Source organism: Ranitomeya variabilis, chromosome 1 (genome assembly GCF_051348905.1).
Source record: "Ranitomeya variabilis isolate aRanVar5 chromosome 1, aRanVar5.hap1, whole genome shotgun sequence".
NCBI classification, from domain to species: domain Eukaryota; kingdom Metazoa; phylum Chordata; class Amphibia; order Anura; family Dendrobatidae; genus Ranitomeya; species Ranitomeya variabilis.
The window spans coordinates 568,410,420-568,438,419 of NC_135232.1; the positions used below are offsets into that span (position 1 = coordinate 568,410,420).

The following is a 28,000-nucleotide window of genomic DNA, read 5'->3' on the forward strand; positions in this document are numbered from 1 at the left end:
ATACCTGATCAGCCCCCATCGCACATATTTCTCCAGACTTCGCCTGAAGCAAGAAGGAAGAGGGACCATCAGAGGTAAGAGCCTGGTCCACCGCCTGCAGTAAGTGACTGTCTGCAGATGAGACTATGTGACAGGACTGGCTAATGCCTAGAATCTCATAATGATACCCAAACATTAGAGGGCTTTATTTTCTGCTTCCTCTTCTCATTCCAAGAGACGCTATTTATACTTACCATGGCCACACGAGTTCATGCTTTTTGGCAGGCATTTTTTAACAGAATTATTAGCATGGAGCACACAACTCTTTGCATTTTTGCTTTGGAATGTTACAACAACAACCAAATAAAAAAAACAAAAAAAACCCACTTTTTCTTTTTTTAAAACTTCTACATAATAAACGTTTTTGTGGGTAAAACTTTTTTTTTTATTTTTTCATTATTGTTATTTTCCGGGCTTGAATTAGTGATTACTTATTTAAAGGGAATCTGTTAACAGGTTTTTGCTACCTAATCAGAGAGCAGAACAATGTTGTGGCAGACAGCCTGATTCTAGCTATGTGTCACATACTGGACTGCTTTTTGTGGTTTTGAAAAAATGAGTGTTTTATCAGCAAGAGATTATCACTAGAAGACTAGTAAGCCTGCTGCCAGGTAGTCCAGTGATGTCCCCACCACTTATTGGCAGCTTTCTACCTATGCACAGTGTAAATAGAAAGCTGCCAATCAGTGATGTGGGAGGGGTTATACAGAGCTCAGCATTCAAAAAACTAGTAGATCTGCAGCAGGGGAAACAGATTTAAATCAACACCACAGCAAGCAACACAGTAAGTGACACATCATGCTGCAGTCAGATTTAGTAGAAAAAAAAGGTACCAGATTACCTTTAACTATGACACATTCTAACACGTTTATAGATGCAAAACTTTTATTTATTTGTTTTTAATATTTTGTGTCCAGCATGAAAATCTATGCCAGACAAAATAATTACAAAAATGAAAGTTTAGTAACCCTTCAACTTTTTGACCAATGACTGAATGAGGTAGACCATACTTTCCAACATTTAGAGCACCAAAGTCTTAGTTACCCTCCCATGAATACTTGGAAACTCCCAAAAATGGCACTTTTGAGCTTTTTAATTTTGTAGACTCAGATTGTGGGGTAGGCAAACTCATGACGGTTGGTGAACATGAAAGTATAAGGGGTGAAAATGGAAAGTGAGAAATGAAACACCACTAGGGATAAAAGCAGTTGGCATGCTGGGAGCTGTAGTGCTGCTGTTGGTTTTGTATAGAGAACCTTATATTTGTCTCTTAGGGACAAGATGATAATACAGGGGATAATGCTGCTGCAGATGATACAGAGCTCAGCTACTACACAAGATGTGACCTTCTGCAGTAAGTACAGACTATTGCATCCTTATTCAGAAATAATCAGAATGAATGTGTATAATAATTATATATAATATATAACTTTAGGTACATTAAAATAAGTGTTTTCTTATCCATATCTCCAAGGACCCTAGTGCCTACACTTAAAACCAGAGCTGTTTTCAGATCAAAATTGCTAGTTTTTGCTCTTATTTTGCTCCCACTGCTCCCTTAATTATTAAATCCATCAAACGGTTTCAGAGAGATGGACCTTTTTATTTTTTGCAAATGTTTAATGTATTTTTTAAAATTGAGCAAGGCTTACAGGATCCTCTGGGGCGTGTCTTTAGATGACTCTGCGATCCACGCCCCCTTGTAAAACGAGAAAAATTAGCACTAAATAATAAATCCTATATCTCTAGAACCATACAATGGATTTAAAAAAGGCAAACACCAAATTACTCAGGAATGTAGTGGAAATAACATAAGAACAAAAACTGGACACTTGTGACCGAGTTCCAAGTGCCCCCTACCAGTAAACTATTTGGTATAAGCTTCGGTATTCTAAAAAACAGAGTATTATTTCCCCTCCTCGGCTTTCTGCTCTTATCCCTATCTTTAATGTTTGCTTGTAGTGCTAATATGTTGAGGGAGCAGCTGCTAGTCACAAAGCTCAGCAGCTTTACCAACGCAGTCCGCAAGAGCTGTTGAGCTTACTGATTAGCTACAGTGCTACCAATGCTGCTAACAATCAACAGAGACAGAGGCGGCGGTGGAGAGCAGGTCCTTGACTTAAGAAGGGTAAGTAACAACTACGAATAAGTTTTCTGTAAGGGGACAACCCCTTTAATCAGTAAAGGTACCGTCACATTAAGCGACGCTGCAGCGATAGCGACAACGATGCCGATCGCTGCAGCGTCGCTGTTTGGTCGCTGGAGAGCTGTCACACAGACCGCTCTCCAGCGGCCAACGATGCCGAGGTCCCCGGGTAACCAGGGTAAACATCGGGTTGCTAAGCGCAGGGCCGCGCTTAGTAACCCGATGTTTACCCTGGTTACCAGCGTAAAATGTAAAAAAAACAAACAGTACATACTTACATGCGTCCCCCGGCATCCGCTTCCTGCAGTGACTGAGAGCCGGCAGTAGCAGGGCACAGCGGTGACGTCACCGCTGTGCTGTACTTTCACTTTCACTTTACGGCGCTCAGTCAGTGTGGGAAGCGGACGCCGGGGGACGCATGTAAGTATGTACTGTTTGTTTTTTTTACATTTTACGCTGGTAACCAGGGTAAACATCGGGTTACTAAGCGCGGCCCTGCGCTTAGTAACCCGATGTTTACCCTGGTTACCAGTGTAAAATATCGCTGGTATCGTTGCTTTTGCTGTCAAACACAACGATACACGGCGATCGGACGACCAAATAAAGTTCTGAACTTTATTCAGCGACTAGCGATATCACAGCAGGATCCTGATCGCTGCTGCGTGTCAAACTAAACGATATCGCTATCCAGGATGCTGCAACGTCACGGATCGCTAGCGATATCGTTTAGTGTGACGGTACCTTTAGTTTTCATCCGTTGGATCCTCAGACTCTATATTCTTTCATTACATTTTTACAAGATCTGTATCCTAATTTAATTTTTGATCCTTTAGAATTTGGTATTTCCCCTATTAACTCAATTTCCATGAAGTCTGCTTGTTACAGTAGGGATTACCTGAATTCTTTTCCTTGTATGTTATCTAGAAGACACATCAGTATCATCAAAGAAAGAGAAGATCCTGAATCTTCTGTCCTGCTGGGAAGATGTTAAAGTAAACAAATATAAGACCAATAGTTACAATGAGAACCGTGAGCATGTGGTCACATACAGGAGCTGTAAGGAAATCCGAGACTCCACCAATGATGTCAAAGGTGAAAATTCATATACCGTACAATCCAAAAACAAAGTCAATAAGTTACAGGATGGTTTGAGCAAAGATGGCAGTGGCCTAAACAGAATAGAGAGGTCCTCATGGCAAAGACCAAAATGTGCCCCCCAAAAAGTATAAAGGCCTCACTCTTGTTTTCCATTCCACCAAAAATTCTATGATCCTTGGGTCAATGCCCACCACTTTCCATTCGTACCACTTGGTAGCAAAGAAAATAACGTCAACTTGTTCAGGGTCCCTTCTCTCCAAAAGTCCAATTAGAGCTTCATGGTCTTTCTATATGTTTTCTGATAATATTTTTATCCCATAGCCAATGGCATTTATTCTTTAACCACAAAAAACGGATTGATCTACCAGACGTTCTGTGATATGACAACTAATGGTGGAGGTTGGACTTTAGTGGCAAGCATTCATGAGAATAATATACATGGCAAATGTACCTCGGGAGATCGCTGGACAAGTCAACAAGGAAATAATGCAAATAATCCAAAGGGTGATGGCAACTGGGATAATTATGCTACATTTGGGACACCGGAAGGAGCCACAAGTGATGATTATAAGGTATGATGGCTGAAATATGTTTACAGGAGAAGCTATGATGTTATTATAACAGAACACCACCAGTCTGGTCAAACAGAACATGATTCTAGTTGCAAAAACTTTAGGAATGTGAAAGTTGCATGATGGTGCAGAGTTGTAAATATTATTCCACCCAATTAGAGCCTTTGGGGTATAGGTTTGGGCAACGGCAGCTATCTAGAAACATCACAAAACGAGGGTTAATCAAGATTCATGGATTAAGGTACATCAAGGTGTAAGGTTCAGGAATCAAGGTTCATTATGGTCTAAGGTATATGGATCAGGGTCATCATGATTAGTGGTGAGCGAGAATGCTCGCCACAACTCATTACTTGCCCGAGCATCTCACTGCTTGAGATGCTCAGAGCTCGCCGAGTATTTCCGGGGTTGCTCGGTGGGAGTTCGGGTCCCTGCCCTGCATGTTTGGTGCGCTTTAGAGAGCCAGTGAACATGCAGGGATTGTCTGCCACACACTGAAATGCTGCAGCCATGTTGGTTGTGGCATTACAGTGATAGGCTTGCTACACAGCGTCATCAGGTCTATATCAGACCTGGTGCCGCAATGCTCATCATAGTCTGCTCCGGAATCAGGCAGAATCAGGGAGAGTTGCTGTTGAGCTAGAGAGAGATTTGCTTGGTTCTTACATAGTGTGGGTATACCATATAATATACACAAATCCATCTCAACTAACAGTCCTTCTGAGGACTAATAAAGCTGCATAGATATCAGTGCTAGACAGACAGGCAGCGTATGGGGCAGCCTGCAGTGCATATAGCAAGAGGGTCCATTCCAGTTCTTTCTGCCGCTGCTGCTATTACAGATATTTGTAGACACAGCTCCTGGTATCAGGGGCCAGGAATAATTTATTACAGGTCACCTATTGAAAACTGTGGTTTGTCCGTCACACGGATCACTCAAAATTCTGCCATTTCTGCCCTCCCTTTAAATTTTGTTGCAGTGTGTTAGTGAAGTTATTGACACCAGTCTGCTGGTAAAAATAGTTACCTACAGGACAACAATTTCAAACTGTGGTTTGTTCATCACACGGATCACATATAAGTTCACTCCAAGTTAAGCGATTTGTAGTGAACGTTGAAAATATTGTCCTGTATTTAGAATGGGCAAGGTGCATGGCAAGGGACGGGGAACTGGACTTGATGGTGATGGTGCATGCAGACACCGAGGCTGTGGCTGTGGGTAAGCTGAAATTGTGCCACAACAAACACCTGCATCTTCTAGCCCGATCTTCCTGTCCCAATTACTAGGGGACTGCAGCACACCACTATTGAACCCAGAGCAGTGTCAAAAGGTTGTTGGTTGGATAGCGGATAATGCTTCCAGTAACTTTGCCACCACCACCACCATGTCTTCCATGCGGTCAAGTCTCAGTAGCCGTGAGTATGTACCGCATATTCCTCACCCTGATCCTCCTTCCTCTCACCATGCCAAGATTCCAGAGACAACTGATCCCACACTTGAACACTCCGAAGAGCTGTTCACTTTTCCGTTTATAGATTTAGGCTTCTCACCTGGTCCACTTGAAGCGGGGCAAGTAGAGATCACATGTAGCAATGCCCAAATATTTGAGCACCAACGGTCACACGAAGGCGACGGTGGGAAAGTGTCACAAGAGGTGGACGATGATGAGACACAATTGCCAGAAAGTCAGGAGGAGAACCAGGGTGCAGAAGTGGAAGACGAGGTGGTGGATGATAAAGTAACTAACCCACCCTGGCAGGAGGACATGCAGAGCGAGGACAGCAGCACACAGGTGGAGGGAGGTGTAGCACACCAACAGGTAGGAAGAAGCAGTGTGATGGCCGCAGACAGAAGGCGGGAAACTGTTCCGCGTAACACCAACACGACAGAAATTGCCAACACAACTGTTAAGGCTTCCCGAGTCTGGTTGTTTTTTAAAGAATCTGCCAATAATCCCAAAAAGGTCATTTGCACCACCTCCCTGGCCAGCATCAGCAGGGGTAGCAAAACTACCAGCCTGACCACCACCAGCATGATCAGGCACATGGCAGCAAAGAACCCGAATTTGTGCGCCAAACTCCAGGGTCCAGGAACAGTGTCTGCTGGTGACACCACTGCTTCTTCCGCTGTTGTGCGTGCAAGCCAATCCCTTGTCCATGGTGCATGCGAAGATGCTTCCTACCCTGCACCTGTCATTGCACACACTCAACTAGCACCATCAGCAAGCACGTCCACGTCCTTGTCTCAGCGCAGCGTTCAGTTTTTTATACCCCAGTCCTTGGAACATAGCCAACGCCCTACAGGCCACACTACTAAATTCACAAATTTTGTGACTGCTTGCTCTCAAAATGTTGCCTTTTAGGCTCGTGGAGGTGGAAGCTTTTGGCAAACTGATGGTGGTGGCCGTCCCTCGGTAATCGGTCCCCAGCCGCCACTATTTATTTCGGTGTTCCGTTCCCGCATTACACAAGCATGTGTCCCACATTAGCCGTGCCCTCAACAATGTAGTTACTGGAAAAGTCCACCTAACCACGGACACATGGACAAGTTCTTGTGGGCAGGAATGGTACATCTCACTGATGTCACACTGTATTACCATAGTGGAATCCGGGACCCAGTCGGACATTGGGATGGAACACGTCCTACTGACGCAGAGGTCAATCGGGGTTGCCCCCACAGTCTACAGCTCCTGCACGTCTTCCTCATGCCTCCTTCTCTTCAGCCTCCATCTCCCAAAATGACCACATCAGTTACAAGCTGGAAGCACTGCAGCACTGCCTCAGCCCAGCAGCAACAGACTGTACTGAAGCTAATATGCTTAGGTGACAAAACGCACAATACTGATGAGTTGTTGGACAGCTCTAAAAGAGCAGGCAGATCTGTGGCTGACACCACTGAACCTACAGCCAGGCATGATCGTGTGAGACAATGGCTGGAACCTGGTGGCAGCTCTGAGGCGAGGCGAGCTCACACACGTACCATGCCTGGCCCAGCATGCAATAACCTCCAGCAACAACAATGATCTCCAACCCAGCACAGCGACTCCAAGGAGCTAAGAGGTAAAATTTTCACTGGCAAGGAAGTAAATGTGTGGCTAAATTTTATAGGGAGAGTAAATGACCAGGTCAGAAACAGCTCTAAGATGAAGCTGCAAGTGTTTAGCCAGCATAGAAAGAGTCATTAACTTCTTTAGTACCAAAGGAAACAAAAATCCATTTAAGGCTACGTTCACATTTGCGTTGTGCGCCGCAGCGTCGTCGCCGCAACGCACAACGCAAACAAAAACGCAGCAAAACGCATACACAACGCTGCGTTTTGCGCCGCATGCGTTCAACGCATGCGGCGCAAAACGCAGCGTTTTTTGTAAACGCAGTTGCGTTTTCAACAAAAAACGCAGCGTTTTGCGCCGCATGCGTTTTTTTGAGCAGTGAGTCATTCTTCATCCCACCCCCAAAAAAAAGTGTCTACACAATAGATAAGGACCACCAATGGCTAGAAGAGGGTTGGTGTTTATGTAATTGTGTATATATACCATGGCAGACATGAATTCCTCCCATTTTGCTGGTATTCATGATGGAGCGTCCCATGGACAGTATCGTCATGGATATGGAGATGGAATTTGCCTTGGCTCATGCCTATGCTGTCGCCTGTGCTCATCAAAGAGAAAGAGAAAAACGGAGATGGATTCATCGCCGATTTTGGATACACCCTATCTTGGAAGTCCGGGAGAGCCGTGGAGCATACCATAGCTTGTTTGGCGAACTGAATGAGAACCTGGAGAAATATTTCGAGTACACCAGGATGTCTCAGGAGAGCTTCCGGTATCTTCTTCGTCGGGTGGAAGGAGCCATTAGCAGGCAGGACACTCAGCTCCGGAGAGCTATTTCCGCAGAGGAACGGCTGCTGGTGACTCTACGGTACGTAGCTGTTTGAATGACTGAGATATGTTCGGCTACGTTCACATCTTCCCTTTTTTTTTTTTTTTTTTCTTAATTTTTTTTGGGGGTGGTATGGTCAATGTACTTTTAGGCTGTGTTTCTACGGTCAGTAAACGCTGCTTGTTTGACGCTGCAGCGTCAAACAAGCAGCGTCCAGATGTTCCAGCATAGTGGAGGGGATTTTATGAAATCCCGTCTCCACTATGCGTGGAAACCCGCACGCGGAGGCCCTGCGACTCCGGACATGCTGCGCGTCTTTTCAGAACACAGCATGTCCGTACACCTTGCGGGGACGCAGCGTCCCCGCAAGGTATATCACAGGGCCCTACGGCGAGGGGTGCGATGATCCCGGATGTGTACTGTACACATCCGGCACCATCGCGTCCCAGGAAGGGGGCGGGGCTTATCGCCGACCGGCTTCGCCACTGCAACGATAGCGCCGCGTCTCCGGACAGTGGAGACATACCCTTATAAATTGCAATGTACTAATGTAATTTCTTTATCTTCTTGGCAGTTTCCTGGCTACCGGAGAGACCTTGCGATCCCTTCAATTTCAGTTCCGGATTGGAGTCTCCACTCTCTCGGGAATTATTGCTGAGACCTGCCGCGCTTTGTGGGATAACCTCCGTGAAGAATTTTTACCCGTCCCTACAAGCGATATCTGGTTGGCCAACGCCGAGAAATTTGAGGAAGTGTGTTCGTTTCCAAACTGTATTGGCGCGGTGGATGGCAAGCACATTCGTATTACCAAGCCAGGGAAAAGTGGATCCCTTTTCTATAACTACAAAAAATATTTTTCCACTGTGCTGATGGCAATTGCCGGTGCGGACTGCCGTTTTCTGGCAGTCGACATTGGTGCTTTTGGCCGGTCAAATGACTCGCGCACATTCAAAGAGTCTGATATGGGCCAAAAATTATATGGCAACAATTTCAATTTCCCCCAGCCACGACCTCTTCCCCACACCGAAGGCCCTGCGATGCCATTTGTTGTGGTTGGGGATGAGGCATTCCAAATGTCTGCCAACCTATTGAAACCCTACTCAAGTCGGGGCTTGGACCACACGAAAAGGGTGTTCAATTACAGACTGTCCAGGGCCAGAAGGACTGTGGAGTGCGCCTTTGGCATCCTTGTCTCTAAATGGCGGATATTAGGATCCGCCATTAATCTGAAAACTGAGACAGTGGATGAGGTGGTGAAGGCGTGTGTGGTTCTCCACAATTTTATTCTGGCCAAAGAGAGACTGAACGTTGATCTGGATGAAACCATAGCCAACCCATTGCCCAATTTCCATGATCATCCTCTGAGGACAAGTGTGGAAATTGCGCAGATGAGGGACCGTTTTGCGGCCTATTTTGTGTCAGATGTTGGCCGTCTGTCATGGCAAGATTCAATGGTGTAATAAACTGTTGGACTGTATTCTGGTGTGACTATGCTAAAAATAGTTCACCAATGTAAATGTGCCTTATCTAAAAAACTTGGAAACCTTTGTTTTTAAAATGTTGTGTTTTAATAAAAAAATTTTCTTACGTTTTCTACCCTGCTTCCAAGACAAAATTTATACCATACCATATTTATTTGTTTGTCAGATCGCCGTGTATCGTTGTGTTTGACAGCAAAATCAACGATACCAGCGATGTTTTACACTGGTAACCAGGGTAAACAACGGGTTACCAAGCGCATGGTCGCGCTTAGTAACCCGATGTTTACCGTGGTTACCAGTGTTAATTGTAAACTAAAAAATAAAAATAAATATACTCATCTTCGCGTCCCCTGGCGTCCACTTCCTGCACTGAGTGAGCGCCGGCCGTAAAGTGAATGCACAGCACAGCGTTGCTGTGAGGGACGTCACTCAGTCAGTGCAGGGAAGCTGACGCCGGGGGATGCGATTGTGAATATTTTTTTTTTTTTCATTTTACACTGGTAACCAGGGTAAACATCGGAAGTGCGCCCTGCGCTTAGCAACCCGATGTTTAACATGGTTACCCGGGGACCTCGGCATCGTTGGTCGCTGGAGAGCGGTCACACAGACCGCTCTCCAGCTCCCAAATAGCGATGCTGCAGTGAATTGCATCGTTGTCTGTTTTGCTGCAGCATTGTTAAGTGTGAAGGTACCTTTACAGTATGTGTCCACGTTCAGGATTGCATCCTGAATTGCTCAGGTTTTTTCATCAATATTTGTAAGCCAAAACCAGGAGTGGAACAATTAGGAAAAGTAGAATAGAAACATATGCTCCACTGCTGTATTTATTACCCACGCCTGGTTTTGGCTACAAATATTGAATTAAAATCCGGACCAAATCCGGATGCAATCCTGAGCGTGGACACATACCCTTTTTCTTTGAAAACAACTCATACACTTTAGTGTTTGGAAACACCTCATACAGCAATGAAAGACACCCAAAGAAACGGTCAAATTAAAAAATCCAAAAATACTGTCTGACATTGCATATATGAGGTGTTTGAAGCACAAATAAACGACGCACGGAGTGAATTACCGAGCAGTGTACTTGAAAAGAAGACCAAATATTGTATACAAAAAAATAAATTTTTATTGAGGGGAAACAGAAAAAAAGGGAAAAGAAAATTAGGGGGTATCAACAGCCGAGGGGGGATCAACATCCGCTACCACCGGTGACCGGTAGCTTCTAGTTCTGGACCTGGGAGTGGGAGTGGTAGAGGAGGAGGAGGAGGAGGAGCCGCCATACTCGAGGAGGCTTGATGGCAGGTCCAAACCCCCCGCAGGGTACACTAGGGAGACCGCCTCGTCAGTAGAGGAGGGAGGAGGCAACACAAGCCGCCTGCGTTTTTGGCTTGGTTGGCCCTGGCTGCTCCTGCTGTGGCTAGAGCCACGACGAGATGGTGTCTGTCCTGGAGCAGCCAGAACCTGTGCCTCTGTGTGTGTGTCTGTGTGCCTCCTCTTATGTGTTTTTTTTTTTCTTTTCCTGCCTTCTGCGGCATCTCCCCCAGAAGCACTCCTACGGGAGGATGAGGGCCTGGCAGGAGCAGGAGTGGGCCGCACACTGGTATGGTGCCTGTGGTGGCGTCGCCCGGCACTTGGACCAGGGTGGGGTGGCTGGAGTGACTCTGCAGCAGTAGTCGGAGTCACGCTAGCCAGCGACGGCACTACGGGCAGTGTCGCTGACTGCGCGACCCGAGACTGCTGCAGAGCCCTCACGTAAGAATTGTTGCAGTCCTGCATCACCGAAATCTGGAGTTCCGGCGTAAGGTTTTCCACCATGCCCTTAGCAATTGTGCTTAAAAAATGTTTTGCCGGATTTGAGAGCTCGGCTTCAATGGCTTCAAGGCGACGTTCGATACTGGACATTTTATCGGTCATCGCCTTGAAACCATTCTGGAACACCGTGCTCAAGTGCAAAAATTCGGGCATGGCTGGCCTGTCCGAGGCCCGCTGGCGCTGTCGGGAATTCCCGAACGAAGGTGCGCCAGAGGCCTCGGGCAGGGGAAAACCTGATGTACCGGCAGCCGGTTCTCCAGATGATGGTGGTGCAAGCCTGCTGCCGCTGTGGGAGGGCTGTGACGGGTCAGATGGCGATCCATGAAGTTCCGCTTCACAGGGGGGAGCTCGCTGGAGGGTGCTGCTGTGTGTCCTGTGAAAAGAAAAGGAAAAAATTAGTCTTCAATTAATAAACTATCACATACGCCAACTCCTGTAAAAAAATTTACATTACATGACACAACAAAACATTACAATCCCCTGTCTCTCAGTCTGTGTGGCCTATAATAAATTGCTGATTGTTATCGCCAGCTGAGCATTAGGGCTCACGATAACAATCATGGACATACCGACGGCAGATAATGACTGTTAATTCAAGTTGGCAAAGGCAATGCATACCCCTGTCATCTTAAAAAAACAAATCTAGATAATGCCTATGTCAAAAAAAATAGTAGAAAATTTAAAGTCAAGAATAAAATTTAAAAACCAAAAAACTTAAAAAAAAAGACTTTGTTGATCTGATCGCAGGAATGGCCATGACGTTAGGATCATGTGATCGAGACGTCATCATTATTCCTGCAATCAGAACTACCCTGACTCAGAACGTAACCTGTCATGGACTACAATGACTCACGCCTAACCCAAAAAATTACTAATGGGCTATATACCATTCCACTAGGGTTAAAGGATGGCCAAAATGCTACGATGACTACATGGATGGCCAATACACTATGTGCCTGGGAAATATACTATGTGGATACGTGGCTAGAACGTGTACTATGTGGCTGCGATATAGTGGCCTGGCAATATACTATGTGGATGCACAATGTACGTGGCTCGGCAATGTACTATGTGGCTGTGCAATATGCTATGTGTCTGGGCAATGTACAATGTGGCTGTGCAATATGGTATGTTGACAAAATACTTACTGTCGGCGGCCAAGGACCGGTCTTAAGAACTGTAGTGCCCTGTTATATTTATAGGGCACCGACTTGGACGCAGCAGCACCACTCCGAGCTTGCTCCTCCTCAGCACGAATCCCCTTATTGAAACGGTCCTTTATGGATCGCCATCTGGTCCTCAACTTTTTCACTGTTAATGTAAAGACAAAAAAATTGTTACATATTTAGCATTGTAAAAGGATAAAACAACCGTGTGCGATGCAAAGTGTAGGCGTTGATCGCATCACACACGGTTGTGTTTATCCTAGCAAGATGGGTCATAGCAGCGTATCTGCAATACTCACTAAAGGTGCCTTTGTCCTTCGCTGAGGCACTGTCAAAGCCATCCCACAGCGAGTTTGCCACCTCTGCCCACAAACGCCTAGACACCACCTGGTCCATGTGCCGAGGGTCACGGCTGTCCCACAACGGGCCCCGCTCCTGGATGCTTGAAATAAGGAGGTCCACATCTACACTCTCTCCTTGGGCCCGTTGTGAAACCTAGAAAAATTAGAAAACAAATAGGTTAAAAATATGCAAATATTAACAACCACCAGCACCTGGCATGATAGGTACCTCTGCCCTATCCTTTGCCATTTGATGTATGTATATTGATGTTTTCTACACCTGTGTTTTGGAATGTTTGTGTGCAGGGAGTTCAACTTTATTTTACCTTCCCCCAATACTTGCTGCCCTGAAAATCTATAATGTATAAAGGCCCCGTCTCACATAGTGATTTAACAACCATCACGACCAGCGATACTGCCTGGCCGTGATCGTTGGTAAGTCGTTGTGTGGTTGCTGGGGAGCTGTCACACAGACAGCTCTCTCCAGCGACCAACGATCAGGGGAACGACTTCGGCATCGTTGAAACTGTCTTCAATGATGCCGAAGTCCCCCTGCAGCACCCGGGTAACCATGGTAAACATCGGGTTACTAAGCGCGGCCCTGCGCTTAGTAACCCGATGTTTATCATGGTTACCAGGGAAGACATCGCTGGATCGGTGTCACACACACCACTTCAGCGATGTCAGCGGGACCTCAACGACCAAAAAACGGCCCAGGCCATTCCAACACGACCAGCGATCTCACAGCAGGGGCCTGATCGCTGGTACGGGTCACACATAGCGAGATCGCTACTGAGGTCGCTGTTGCGTCACAAAACTAGTGACTCAGCAGCGATCTCGCTAGCGATCTTGGTATGTGTGACGGGGGCCTAAGCTTAGTAAACATCCCTAGTGAAAGCAGGATGCTCCTCAAATGTAATGTTCCTCACAGCAGGATGCTACTGAAAAAAAAAAGATAAAAAAAAAAAATACTCACTCGCCGGCCTGACGCCACATCTTGGCCCCGATCTCTCTGCTCCCGCTGACTGCCTTCCCCCTCACTTGAAGAAGCCTGGAAAAATTGTATACAAAAATTATTGTCAATGCTACAAATGGCAGCTAATAGTAAGCAACTGGACATAATTACTCACCGCACTCCCCCGCGCCGATTGGCTATGTTCTGAAGAACTTGGCATTCTTGCAAGTTTGTGCTGCAATGAAAAAATGAGCAAAAAATCACATCCAATGCCACATACAATAAAATAGGCCCAAAACATTAAAAAACCACAATTGACTGTTGACTGATAGGACAATGCAAACTCAAAAAGCGACACCACAATGCCATACATTGCAAGAGAATAAAATCGAAGAAACAATACAAGAATAGACCCAAACAAAATTAAGCAAAAATAGACACCTATGTAAAATTTTCAAAAGCTACAAAATTATCAAAAAAATAAATACAGAAAAAAAAAGGCACAATGAAATAGCAAACTAATGAACGCCATAATTTACAATTACAACAAGACATGATCCAAAACAACACCATCTGGTGACATCCACAGAAATACATCAGAAAAAGGCGATAAATACCATTCTAGATAATAAGCAATAAACATTACGGGTCAACCGCTGTTACAATATACAGCAACCCAAAAGATAAAACATAGTCAAATAGAAAAGAAAACACAATAAATTTTTAAAAAAAGGCCCCCAACAAAAAAAAATTATTAATATAAAGGCCATACTACACACTTGTCAATGGAAACATTCAAGAAAGGAGATACATACGGAAGCCATAGGGAAAACGACGTAAAACCATCAGAGTTTAAACCCCCCCAAAAAAAGGTAAAATACAATTGAAAATAGAATGGCATATAGCAGCCCAGAACAATACAATACAAATGAAACATCATAAATGTAGCCCCCCCCACCAGCAAGAAAAGACACTCAAGGAAAGAAAAAAAAATGCCCACAGCATAATAAAACACAGCAAGACATGAGCCAATAAAAAACGCCATACGGTTACCCCCAACAATAGAAACCAGAAAAAGACATGCACCAGAAATGTCAAAAAAAAATCTGCCAAATTTAAAGACATTGACCAACTGCATGACACCAGAACAACCCAAAACCAAGCAAGGCCGAAGACAACAAACGCCAGCATATAACGCCAGAAGTACATCAAAACCAGATTAAAAAAAACAATTTTTCAATACAACCCACAGTGCCATAACCGTACAATAGCACAGAACAAACATTGCACAAATTAAATCAAAATCAATAAATAAAACACAGAATAAAAAATATGCAAAGAGAAATATATACTTACATGTTTGGAAAGCAGATTCCCTTCAGTCAGTCTTCTCTGTAGCTAGCCTTGTGAAAGACAATGCCAAACCCCCTTTTTTTTTTATATATATAGTGTTTTTTTAGTGTCTAGACAAAGTCTAGACAATGTTTTGCATTTTTTATTGGAAAACGCATGCGTCGTACAACGCACCACGACGCAAGTACTTGCGTCGTCTGCGTTGTCAATGCAAGTCAATGGGAAAAAAGCCGCATTGACGACGCAAACACGACGCAAACACGACGCATGCGTTTTTTACGAAGTCTGCGCCGCCCAAAAAATGCAACATGTTGCGTTTGCCGCGCCCTGACAGGTGCGCCCTAACGCCGCATGCGGCGTACAACGCACCAAAACGCATGACAACGCATGTACATGCGGCGCCATGCGGCCCCAATGTTAAATATAGGGCCGCACGCCGCATGCGTTTTGGTGCGGCGACGACGCTGCGGCGCACACCGCAAATGTGAACGTAGCCTTATATGAATCACAAACACGCAGGCTAAATGGAAGATCTGTGATTCACACTACGTAGAGATCTTCTAATTCTAGATCTCCCAATCATGACAGTGTTAGAGGGAAACCAGAGTAACCTTAGGAAACCCATTGAAACATGGAGAGAACATTCAACATATCTACATTCACCTTGATGAACCTTGATATGTACTGAAATCTTGTAATTGATAGCAGTATTTGTCATTTTTTTTCCATTGAACCCCCCAGAACCCTGGATATTTTGATATCTTAACAAAAGATGTGAGTGTTTGGCACGTGCCCAATGATACTCCACTGGAATTATGGAAGAACTCCTCATTACAAAGATATCGGACAGACACTGGTTTCATGGAGCATGAAGGTGGAAACCTCTTCCATTTATACAAGGTAATGTTTTCCCAATAACGCTCTCCTTCATGGTTGCCATTCTTCATCTCATACCCAGTCCTTTTCTAGTTTTATTCACATCAGCATATATTTCCTTCCGAAGGCAGAAGGTAAAGGGATCAGTTGGTCCCAATTTCTTTGTTCACCATGCTGTTGTAAAGCAATGCATTTGTATTTCATTCACTAGAAATATCCAGTTACTTTCAAGGCAGGAACATGTTTAGCACATAATGGACCAGCTGTGCCTATAGTGTATGACTATGGATATGCGGAAAGGACTGCCAAGTTTTACTCACCCAATGGAAGAGGTAAGATTTCCCAATGTCTTACCGTCCTTCATTATAAATTTGTAAAAACACACTCATAGTTCTCCAAAACGATGTATTTTTCACAACTAAGAAATGATAAATGTTACCTTTGCTTAAAAAATCATTCATCTCGGCAGGACATCGTCCCATGTACTGCCCAGAGCTATGCCTAGCCATGCACGCAGAGCACTCGATTAAGAGTCGTTCTGTGCACACCTAAACAGGCTATTGAAGGAACACTGAACAGCAAACACACAGCTGATCAGCGGTCATTTGACCAATTGGCCCATCAAAAATTAGCCATTATTTCCACCAAATGTTACCATCTCCAAGTCTCCAATTCATCAAAGATTTTACTCCAAGAAACTGACATAATACGTTTGAAAAGTTGCAAAATTTTAGTGCAACCTGAATCTGCTTTAAATCTTGCGAGTTTGGGCATTTTCACATTATTTTTGCCCAGCCCTGATAAAGTAGGCCAGCTCGGTGGGAATGTAAGGGCATGACGGGGCAACCTGTGCTCATTGAATTCATGATGAGCCTTGTGCCACAAAACTTAATCCGTCTGTCACTGGAGTAATATTTTTGGTGAGGCAAACTCAAATTTGGGTGCACCTCGTAATGAATCAGGTGCCTCACATTTTGTCTTTCCCCTCATTAAGACCGTCGTGAAAAACTGGCAGGAGGTCAGGGCAAGAAGAAGTCAAGAATGAAGGTCAGGATTAACTGCGTTGGAAGTAAAAGGCAATTCAGAAGAATTCTGTTGCATAGTTATAAGCCAAAAGACCTCATTGATCAGGCATAGAGCGATGAAGGAGGGTCTCTTATTTATCCAGGGTCAGCTTACAAATTAGTTGGGGACTATAGACCACAGTAAGAAGAGAATACGGCACCAAGGGAACAGAAGACCAGGGTGGTGGAGAAAGTGAAGAACAGGAGACCAGTGTTAGCAGCCAGTGGCGGTGGTAATGGAATGGATCTGATTATGGTAATTTTATGTCATATTCACAGCTCAGTTCATTGCCGGCTTCATTCAGTTCCGTGCCATAAACAATGAGGGGGCCGCCTTGGCACTTTGCCCAGGAATGAAAGTGATCGGTTGTGATGCAGAACAGGTATGTGTAATGATTTTTGTAGCTTTTCGGACCAAAGTGATTACATAATAAGGGCTAGTAGTCCATACGGATTAGTTGAAGTGATTAATTCTGCAATATGTAGGCCTACTGTAAATGTATGTTGGATGGATGCCCCTAAAATGTGGCTTATTTTAGATGGAAGAAATAGTATTATTTTCAATTCATGTTTTTTTTGTTAAATGCAAGTATTAAATAAAACTATTTTTGACAATGTATTTTATTTTTTAAAGGTATTTTAATCATTTTTTTGGGGGGAAAGAGCACCAGTTGAGAAGACAGAGGGAGGCTGAGCAGATAATGTGAATGACAGAAAGAAGATATTTTAGTATCTGGTTTTGCTCCATTCTGTGTCAGTTGCAGAAGGTTTTGTCAGTTGAAGAGGGTTTGTGTCAGTTGCAGAGGGTTTGTGATCAAGAGCCATGTTACTGAATAGTTATTATCCTTCTATATTATTTCAAAACAATCTTTTTCGGTGATTACTTTGTATCTCCGTTCATACTGCACCCACACACACAAATGAAACACCATTTGAAAGGTAAACTTGCTCCCTTCACCAAGAAAATAGCCAAACAAACCACACATCCACGATGTTATCACAAAATACACTTTAAACATTAATTATCATAAACCTGCAGTAAGGAAAAATGACCTGCAGGTGGCACCACACTACCCCATGCATACCACCACAAAGCTGAAACAAATCCTAACATTTGCCTTGGGGGCTTTCCAGCTTGCTGAACTCCATGCCTAGCCGATTTCAGGCAGGTACATAAAATATTTGATACATATGTGGAAGTAGAATAAAAGTAAAACTTTACCTGTTTAAGACTTCAGCTTTAAATCTGAAGATACAAATGAATGCAGCCTAAAAGGGACTAGACAGGTTCTGAACCATCAGATTTTCCGTATTATTAGACAGTCATTGAAAAGGTCTATCTTCCTTCTAAGGTTGCAGCTTATTGGTGACCTGGAGTCCCCTCTGGTTCCAAGTGAAAAACTGCATCGTTGACATAACTCAGACTGTACATTGTTTCCCGATGGGAGAGATTGGTGGAAACAACCTTGCAAAAATTGAAAAAAAAAAAAAATCCAACCGTAGGGGAAAAAAGGTAAAATAATTTTTTAAGGGATATTCCCAATTATTATACAATGGTGTAAATACGCTCAGTTATGGGGTCAATTCTCCTTCATCATTTTTACTGTCAAAGTGGCACTTCTGTGCAGGGAGCTGCTCAATTCACATACTGTACATAGGGCTGTGTTGCACTTCCCTACACTACAGATAGATAGCAGTGCTGCTGTGGAGGGGAAAAAATGCTGCTGCCCCTGCTCTTTTGCAAGGTCCTGACCAGGGCCGGCTCCAGGTTTTTGAGGGCACTGGGCGAAAGAGTCTCAGTGGGCCCCCCCTTTATCACATACCACGATTCATGATGCACAGATACAGCAGAGAAATATAGGTATAGTATAATGCCAGATCACTTCTTACATGAGTGATAGCTATTGTAAATTCTACAATACCATACAGCAGAGTGGCTTTATATAAGTCAACCCCTTATATGCCAATTTTTGTGACCTACTCTCTTTTCCTTAGTTACCAGTAGGCATTTAATGTTAGCTAAACTTGCTGCAAATAAAAAAACTACATACATTGAATATGACAATTTTTTAATGGAAAACTTTTTAAAGTAAACATTAAAAAGTATTAACGTAAAACATTTGTAAAAGTGCAAAATGGGTAGCATATAGCAAAGCCACATAGTATATAGCACAGCCCACGTAGTATATAACACTGCCCACGTAGGAAATAACACAGCTATGCAATATATATAACACAGCCACGTATCATGTAACATAGCCCATGGAGTATATAACACAGTCATGTAGTATGTAGCACAGCCACATAGCATATAACACAGCCCACGTAGTATATAACACAGCCCACGTAGCATATAGCAAAGTTACGTAGTATATAGCACAGCCACATAGCATATAACACAGCCCACGTAGTATATAGCACAGCCACATAACATATAACAGCCCACGTAGTATATAGCACAGCCACATAGCATATAGCACAACCAGGTAGTATACAACACAGCCCACATAGTATATAGCACAGCCCACATAGTATAACACATATCCACGTAGTATATAGCACAGCCACGTAGTATATAGCACAGCCCATGTAGCATATAGACAGCCACGTAGTATATAATGGTCATATAATGGATCCATGGGCTCAAATATTCGTGAAAACATACATTATATTTATATATATATATATATATATATATATATATATATATATATATATATATATATATATATATATATATGCAGCGCCCCAGGGTCCTGGTCGTTGCAGTAATGCCATTCTCCCACCAGGGGGAGTGATGTTAAGTCTGAAGGCAATAAGGGAGATCACTTTACCAGGTATCACAAACCACACAACACTCTTCACACTCCAGTCCACCAGGGGGAGCTATGCTCCTATTTATTAGGGCATTCTTCACAATTAGGTAAAACTGGTGGTCTGGATAGGAAGTGAGGCAGGCTTCACCCAGTTAGCTGCTATCTGAGCTCCGCTCAGGTAGTTGGTCCCTGACAGAGGTGGGATCCTGTCAGAGGCCTAGACAGAAGGCCCGACGTGCGGCAGCATCCTAAGAAAGAGACAAGAACAGCAAATTGTATTGTAGAGAGTGAAAAACAAAGTCATAGCAAAAGGAGAGGAAACCAGAAGGAGTTCTGCCCTGCAAAAGGCTGCCTCCTTTCTGAGGCGCTGGATCTGGTAGCCGGAACACTGAGGGAGTCATCGTCTTCAAGCCTTGCTCCAGAGACTGGCAGGACAGCTAATTCCATATTATCTGCCCGACCCATACACAGGAGGCACGGTGGCAACTTGTGGGGGACGGGGCATGCTAGAGTCCCTGTAAAAAGCCTCAGGCCACCAGTCATATGGGGTTGTCCTATCCTTACCATCAGGGGGACAGAGAGAGAGACATAACATCGAGAACATCTACAACAGTTGTGAGGACCTGATAAGAGGCTCAGCAGTAAGGTACTACAAGATCCCAGGCGCTAGAGGAAGGCTACTGATTTCCACCTGGATAAGGGGACTATGGATTTGCCTTCAGACCGGCCGGACTCTGCCTGCCCTGTGATCTGGTGCTCTGGACTGTGGACGCTGAAGCCATTAGTAAAGGTAAAGAGACTGCAACCTTGTGTCCTCGTTCTTCACTGCGTCTCACACCATCCACCATCTACTCTGGGAAGCCCTGGGGATACACTTCACCTGTGGGAAGGTATACCATCTAGCTGCCATAACATCACCCCAGCGGACCCCTCACAGCAGCGTCGGTCACCCTGACCGAATACCACAGGTGGCGTCACGAACATTATCCCTTTAAAGACCTTTCCTCCTTATCTCAACGGACCTCCCGAGGGCCACGGACCGGGTCAGCCACCGTGACATCCCCCTTGAGAACTGAAGGACCCGGTACTGAGTACCCCACTGCCCTAAGGCGGCGCTCTATATATATATATCAGTGAGACACATACCTCTCTGTGTTCATGATCTCATTAAATACATTTACATTTGACCAGCTTAATTTTCCTGAAATTGCTTGTGCCACCGACAACCAATGTGCGAAAATTTTGCATGGGCCAACTAGTCAGATACAAACTGGAAACATATTGGACTATGTGCTGCACTGGGTTACAGAAAGAAAATTGTCCACAGCGTTGGAGACCATCTATCAGTAATGGAGAGGAAGAAGAGATTGCCCTGATAAAGAGGAGCATCTCTGAAGAACAATAGCTTTTCTGATGCAGTTTTTCCACCGTCACGATGGCATCCATGAAACACCCCAGTTTCAGAGAAAAGTATCCCCCTGTTACGACTTATGTCATTGGCAGAGCTGATCTGCGTCTGCTTAGTCTCAGCAGCTCTCTTACACCAGGTTGCAAGAGCTAAAGCATTAAAGCATCAAAACTGGGGACCTGCACCATCCAAATTAAATGAGAGTTGGCGGATACCGATAACATGAAGCATAGTCTTGATTACTATAGCCAAGTCATTAATAAGGCTCCAAGCTTATGTCTAAACTATCAACGTTGGTTAAAAGCTAACATTTTGGGTATTCCATTAATTAGACTCCCATTTCCAGGGATTTGTGTAGCGCCCCCACTGCCGCAGGGCCGAAGGATACCCGGTACCGGGCCTCTGAGTCTCTGTTCTGGGGTTGTCACGGTGGCTAGGCCCAGTCCGTGACCCTGCTGAGGGGCGCCCAATGAAGGATGTGGAGGGAGGTGATGTTGTGGTGCAGTGCAGGTCACAGTAAATAACGAGGACACCAGGTTGCAGTCTCTTTACCTCTTTACTGAAGGCTTCAGGATCCTCAATCCAGAGTACGGTTAACCGGGCTGCGCAAGTCCGGCCGGTCCGATGGCACCTCCAGAGTTCCCTTTGCAGGTGGAAATCTGTGCCTACCTTCTAGCGCTTGTGTGTTGTGGTCCTCCCCTGCTGTGCTTACGGGATAGTCCCCACAACTGTTGTGTCTGTTTCTGAAGTTCCCTCACAACTCGATTATGATGTTCTTCTTCGTCCCCCAGATGATATGGCTAGGACGCACCCGTATGACGGGTAGGTTCGGAGCTCTTTCTGGACCCTAGTGTCGCCCCTCTCCTGTTGTTGCCCCCTATGTCTTCTTAGGTGATTTGGGTGAGACAGCCGGCCGCCTATAACTGACTGTCCTGCCGTAGGTTTGAAGTTAGGCCTGGAGCTCTATACTTCCTCGGCGTTCTGGCCACCGGCTGCGCGCCTCAGTAGGATGTTGCCTCGTCTTACTGCACGACTCCTACTGGTTTTTCTCCTTGTTGCGTTTATCTCGTTTCTCACTCAGCACAATAAACCTCGCTTCTTGTCCTTTCTTGGGGTACCGCCGCGATCAGGTGCAGGCGCGGTCCCATAACGTTCTCTCTGTTCGCTAGGCCTCTGTCAGGATCCCACCCCTGACAGGGACCCCCCTGAATCTTCCCCTACAACACCCTCTGCCACAGGATGTTGCCTGGTTCCAACCCAGTCAGCTTTCTGTCTAACTTCCTATCCAACCCCCAGTTTTACCAGACTGTGAGGAGTGGACTAATACATAGCGCCCTTAGCTCTCCCTGGAGGCCAGACTGTGAAGTGTCTGTGATACCTGGTCATGTGAACTCCTTCAGTGCCATCAGACGTACCATAGCCCCCCTTAGCGGCGGAGCATCAGTACTGCAATGACCAGGACTCTGGGGCGCTGCACTCCCCCCCCGGTTAAATCCAGTACTCCTGGACTCGGAAGAAAACAACAATACATGTCAGCAAAAAGACATACAATTTTGAAATACAATAACAGTAAGCAAATTTAAACAGAGCTTCCCTTTATGGGAGGTGAGGACACTTGAACGGTGCAAACATGGTTAAATACTTTAAATAGCATACTATAAATAACTCTTTCTTACCCAACCGGGTATTCTACTAAGTGCAATTTAACGTTGCCTTTAAGGACGTACACACTGAATCCACTAAAGACCTTCTTATAAAACACGTACGGGTTCACTTCCTGTCCTCATTCTCTAACACATTATTAAACATTCTTTACAATTAACTAGCTAACTACATATAACTGCTACATGTCAGCATTATTACTTCTTTTTTTAAAGCATCATTATACTCTAAGTGCTATTAATGAACGTCCCCTTTAAGAAGGGACCAAGTCTCTATGAGGTAGTGCAACTTCTCAAGCTGCAAGTCCATATGCAGTAAGGACTCCGGTGCTGTTTCCAGGAACAGTTTCTTCGCAAAGAGTTCTTTCTTTTGTAAAACCAGTAGAGGGCACCTTTTAAGAGGGTGCGAACTATTTACAATGAGTTTGTGAATCATTCACCGTCCATGATTCGGTAGTCTTTGCAACATGGGTGAATAAGGAGCAAAAAGGAAAATAAAAGCAAAAATAAAAAGCAATAGGGATCCCGGGTAAACAAAGGGATCCCTTTAAGAATAACCCAGGTCGGGTATTAGCAGCAAAAACAAGCAAGAAGACAAACAGTTAAATGAACTATATACATATCCATGGCATCGAGGTTTACTCTTGCTCTGGCGGCCGTAGCTCCGCATAGACCTCGCCCGGCAAGGTGATCTGCAAGCTCGGGGCCTTTAAGAAGTGCTCCATACCCGGGGCCTGATCCCAGGGTGTAAGGCGCTGGAGTTTATAGGTCCCAGGGAGAGGGGGTGCCGCAACGGGGCCTATCAGCAGGTCCTCTGCTGGCGAGGCAGGGTCGTTCTTCATAACTGCTTCAGATGCGGTCCCACCGGTGCTGATCTGCTCCGTCTCCTCTGGAATCTGGAAAGCTGGTTGCAGGGCCTTGCGCTGCGGCGTAGTCAGCTCCGTTTTCAGCATCTTGCTTTCTGGCAGGGCCTTGCCTTCTGGCTTCGGAGCGCTGAAACTTCTTTCTTGCTCCGGACCAGACGAGGCTGCCGATATACGTCTGGTGAGGCTCCCGATGAAGGTCTTCTTCCACTCGGCCTCAGTGCTCAGCTGCGTCCGCCGGAGTTGGTCGCCGAGCTCATCCGCTCCGGCCTGCAGGAAGTCAATATCAGCGGTGGAGGCCTGGTTGCAGTGCCCCTCCGGGTAGCTGGGGGAGTCCTCTGCTCCTACCCCACGCTCCGGCTTCGGGCGGCTCGCCATGGCATCCTCCATGTCGCTGACTTCTTCTTCCTGGTCCTTTTCCCGCTCTCTCCTTCGTGGGCGGTTTCGCTTTCGTTGTCTCCGCCCTCCATTGAGGATGAGGAGGCGGATCTCGGCTGCTGACGGACATGTCCTCAAGGGGCAGAAATACTTAGACTGGGGGGCCATTGTCTTTCGCGCTCTTCAGCTTGTTTACGCCCACTTCCATGCCCTTCTTCTTCTCCTGCGCTCCTCTTAGCGCTGTAATGGCGGTGGTTTTGGCGGGAACTTCTGGCGGCAAGTGGCAATACACAGTCTTTGCAATAAGTCACAGTCCAAGCACAATAAATTACAGTTCCAAGGCACACATGACCCGATTCTTCAGGCTTAAGTAGATCCTGTTCGTGACGCCAAAATTGTAGCGCCCCCACTGCCGCAGGGCCGAGGGATACCCGGTACCGGGCCTCTGAGTCTCTGTTCTGGGGTTGTCACGGTGGCTAGGCCCAGTCCGTGACCCTGCTGAGGGGCGCCCAATGAAGGATGTGGAGGGAGGTGATGTTGTGGTGCAGTGCAGGTCACAGTAAATAACGAGGACACCAGGTTGCAGTCTCTTTACCTCTTTACTGAAGGCTTCAGGATCCTCAATCCAGAGTACGGTTAACCGGGCTGCGCAAGTCCGGCCGGTCCGATGGCACCTCCAGAGTTCCCTTTGCAGGTGGAAATCTGTGCCTACCTTCTAGCGCTTGTGTGTTGTGGTCCTCCCCTGCTGTGCTTACGGGATAGTCCCCACAACTGTTGTGTCTATTTCTGAAGTTCCCTCACAACTCGATTATAATGTTCTTCTTCGTCCCCCAGATGATATGGCTAGGACGCACCCGTATGACGGGTAGGCTCGGAGCTCTTCCTGGACCCTAGTGTTGCCCCTCTCCTGTTGTTGCCCCCTATGTCTTCTTAGGTGATTTGGGTGAGATAGCCCGCCTATAACTGACTGTCCTGCCATAGGTTTGAAGTTAGGCCTGGAGCTCTATACTTCCTCGGCGTTCCGGCCACCGGCTGCGCGCCTCAGTAGGATGTTGCCTCGTCTTACAGCATGACTCCTACTGGTGTTTCTCCTTGTTGCGTTGATCTCGTTTCTCACTCAGCACAATAAACCTCACTTCTTGTCCTTTCTTGGGGTACCGCCGCGATCAGGTGCAGGCGCGGTCCCGTAACGTTCTCTCTGTTCGCTAGGCCTCTGTCAGGATCCCACCCCTGACAGGGACCCCCCTGAATCTTCCCCTACAACACCCTCTGCCACAGGATGTTGCCTGGTTCCAACCCAGTCAGCTTTCTGTCTAACTTCCTATCCAACCCCCAGTTTTACCAGACTGTGAGGAGTGGCCTAATACATTGCGCCCTTAGCTCCCCCTGGAGGCCAGGCTGTGAAGTGTATTGGTGTCTGTGATACCTGGTCAGGTGAACTCCTTCAGTGCCATCAGACGTACCATAGCCCCCCTTAGCGGCGGAGCATCAGTACTGCAACGACCAGGACTCTGGGGCGCTGCACTTGCAACCTAATGTAACATACTGGATATAGCTCTTGCATCAGATTTGGAAGCACGCAGCATCCTAGCTCTTGCATCAGATTTGGAGGCACGCAGCATCCTTTTTGTTCTCTCTGCTCAGCAGGAGCAATCTGTGCCAACGCTCCAGTGAGATATGGAGCTATATGCAATCAGAGAAAACTTCTAGCTTCATACATTTCGAGCTCTTAAAAAGAGCATATGCAGGAACTGCAGGACCATGTTATACAGCTTCACATTCTTCCTGATCATTTGAGTCTATGCACCACTAAGGATAGAAGCACCAAATGTAGAAATCAAAATATGGATTTTGACCAGCCAGATCTACAAACTTTCCTATGCCGGGAATGTTTTTGCAATAGGTGGAAAATCATAGGTTGGAGACTTTTGATCTAGTGCTGTAGAAAACCAGAAGGTAAGAAATGATCGAGACCAGAGAAAGTCCAGAAGACGTGGTAAGAGTCCAATAGAGCTGGTGAAAATCTATTCATACAACCCAGTCCATCGATCATGACTGTAAGACTGTAATCTGTGACCTTAGGATGGGAGCCATGAGAACAGGATCTTACATGAAAAAATTAACGGGTCTTCTTTTGATTAGTCGCCCTGGCGCAACGTCACACGTGCATCACCCAGAAAGGATGATGTTACACAAGACTGGCAAATAAAAAGAAGTAATGGATTCCGCCAATGAGAGGTGGTTCTCACAGCTCCCATCCATTGGCCACAGATTATTATTAGGAACAAATGACCACATTGGGTGACTCAATGGGCAATTTGGCACCAACAGTAGTGGTCAGGTTTCCATATGCATTTATGATAGTTGAGCAATAGTGTATAAACATCTATAAGATCTCTTCACTAAAGTTCTCTGGATTTATTGTGACCTTCTCTATACTTCAAGCATTGCATCGGAGGAGGAGGCTATGTAGGAGAGGGGCTCACCAGACAGTGTGGAGACTTCACTTCTTATGACTGGGATGGATATGGTACGCATACTGGATGGAGTTCCAGCAAAGAAATCACAGATGCAGCCGTCCTGATCTTCTATCGCTAGTGTACTTACTTACATCTATCGGTTATTAACATAGTACTATTTCTATTAATTACTGCTATAGTTTGTAGAGACTTCAGACTGGCCTGAATCTACTGTGAGAATAAACCTGTATTCATAGTGGTGTCAGAGGTTGTATTCGCATCTGGAGCCCAGATTTTTATCAATATACCATGACATCACTATGTGAACTGTAGCCTATGACATGATTGTAATATGATGCTGAGTTTATTACTATACCGCCATACCTGTGTACACTAACCCCATACTATGACTTCACTGTGTTCAATGCTCATGTATTACGACATCACTGTGTACAATAACTCCATACTATGACTTTACCATGTTTAATGCCAATGTATTGTGACATCACTGTGTACACTAACCCCATACTATGATGTCACCGTGTTCAATGCTTATGTATAAGTACATCACTGTGTACAATAACCCTATACTATGACGTGACTGTGTTCAGTGTTCATGTATTATGACATCACTGTGTGCAATACCTCTATACTATGACATCACCGTGTCCAATGCTCATGTATTACGACATCACTGTGTGCAATAACCCTATACTATGACGTCATCGTGTTCAATGCTCATGTATAGCGACATCACTATGTACAATGACCCTATACTATGACGGCACCATGTTCAATGCTCATGTATTATGATATCAAGGTGTACAATAACCCCATACCATGATGTCACCGTGCTCAATGCTCATGTATTACAACATCACTGTGTACAATAACCCCATACAATGACATCACCACGTTCAATGCTCATGTATTACAACATCACTGTGTACAATAACCCTATACTATGACGGTACCGTGTTCAATGCTCATGTATAGCCACATCACTGTGTGCAATAACACTGTACTGTGACTTCACCATGTTTAATGTCAATGCACTGTGACATTAGTGTGTGTATTGATCCAACACTGTGATATCACTGTGTGAAATAACGCCTTTTCATGATTTCAAAGTGTTGATTGCCCATGTATTTTGACATTGTGGTCTTCTTTCACACTTAATTATGACATCAATACATTTTTTTTCAGTGACATTACCTTGCACATTACTTCTCTACTTTGGCATGACCATGTGCATTATTCTCATACTATAGCATCACTGTGTGCAATAATCCTTATCTATCAGAAAAAGATAGGTATGGGCAGGACAGTTCTCCATTTTTATGCAAATATTTTGGGGAATCCTGGGAAAGACCATGTTGCTGTATCCCACTGTATAAGCGGTGTGACTGTATGGATTGAAGTAACCATTTTATAAAGAGTCTTCTGAGCATACTCAGGAGATGCTGTTCCCACTGATCCTTATCTAGGATTTCAAAATGTTTATTGCTCACATGTTGTGACATCACTATGATTGTTATTTCACCTACACGTATGTGACATCACTGTGCATAATTCTAGTTGACAAGCTGCGAATGAAAAATTGGAAGATTAATAAACCCCACATTTTTCCATT

The 28,000-nt window shown here is 45.1% G+C and overlaps 3 protein-coding genes across 3 annotated transcripts in view; 1 reads left to right on the top strand and 2 right to left on the bottom strand.

The window, feature by feature from the left end:
- The window catches only part of LOC143768702 (acyl-coenzyme A thioesterase THEM4-like), a 118,939-nt gene extending 118,854 nt beyond the window's left edge, over positions 1 to 85 (bottom strand). Inside the window, exon 1 of the mRNA XM_077257352.1 lies at positions 5 to 85. The gene's annotated coding sequence lies outside the window, so the exon portion shown is untranslated. The remainder of the gene's footprint in view (positions 1 to 4) is intronic.
- Positions 10 to 28,000, top strand: LOC143768694 (intelectin-1-like). The gene is made up of 8 exons (XM_077257339.1): positions 10 to 74; positions 1,314 to 1,393; positions 3,110 to 3,277; positions 3,605 to 3,855; positions 15,584 to 15,742; positions 15,930 to 16,050; positions 17,062 to 17,165; positions 26,354 to 28,000. Exons 2-8 carry the CDS (start codon positions 1,321 to 1,323, stop codon positions 26,504 to 26,506), a joined length of 1,029 nt encoding a protein of 342 aa, XP_077113454.1. The 5' UTR covers positions 10 to 74; positions 1,314 to 1,320; the 3' UTR covers positions 26,507 to 28,000.
- Positions 8,390 to 14,787, bottom strand: LOC143768675 (uncharacterized). The gene is made up of 5 exons (XM_077257321.1): positions 13,665 to 14,787; positions 13,511 to 13,585; positions 12,493 to 12,688; positions 12,176 to 12,338; positions 8,390 to 11,400 (listed from the first exon to the last, which is right to left on the bottom strand). Exons 1-5 carry the CDS (start codon positions 13,860 to 13,862, stop codon positions 10,377 to 10,379), a joined length of 1,656 nt encoding a protein of 551 aa, XP_077113436.1. The 5' UTR covers positions 13,863 to 14,787; the 3' UTR covers positions 8,390 to 10,376.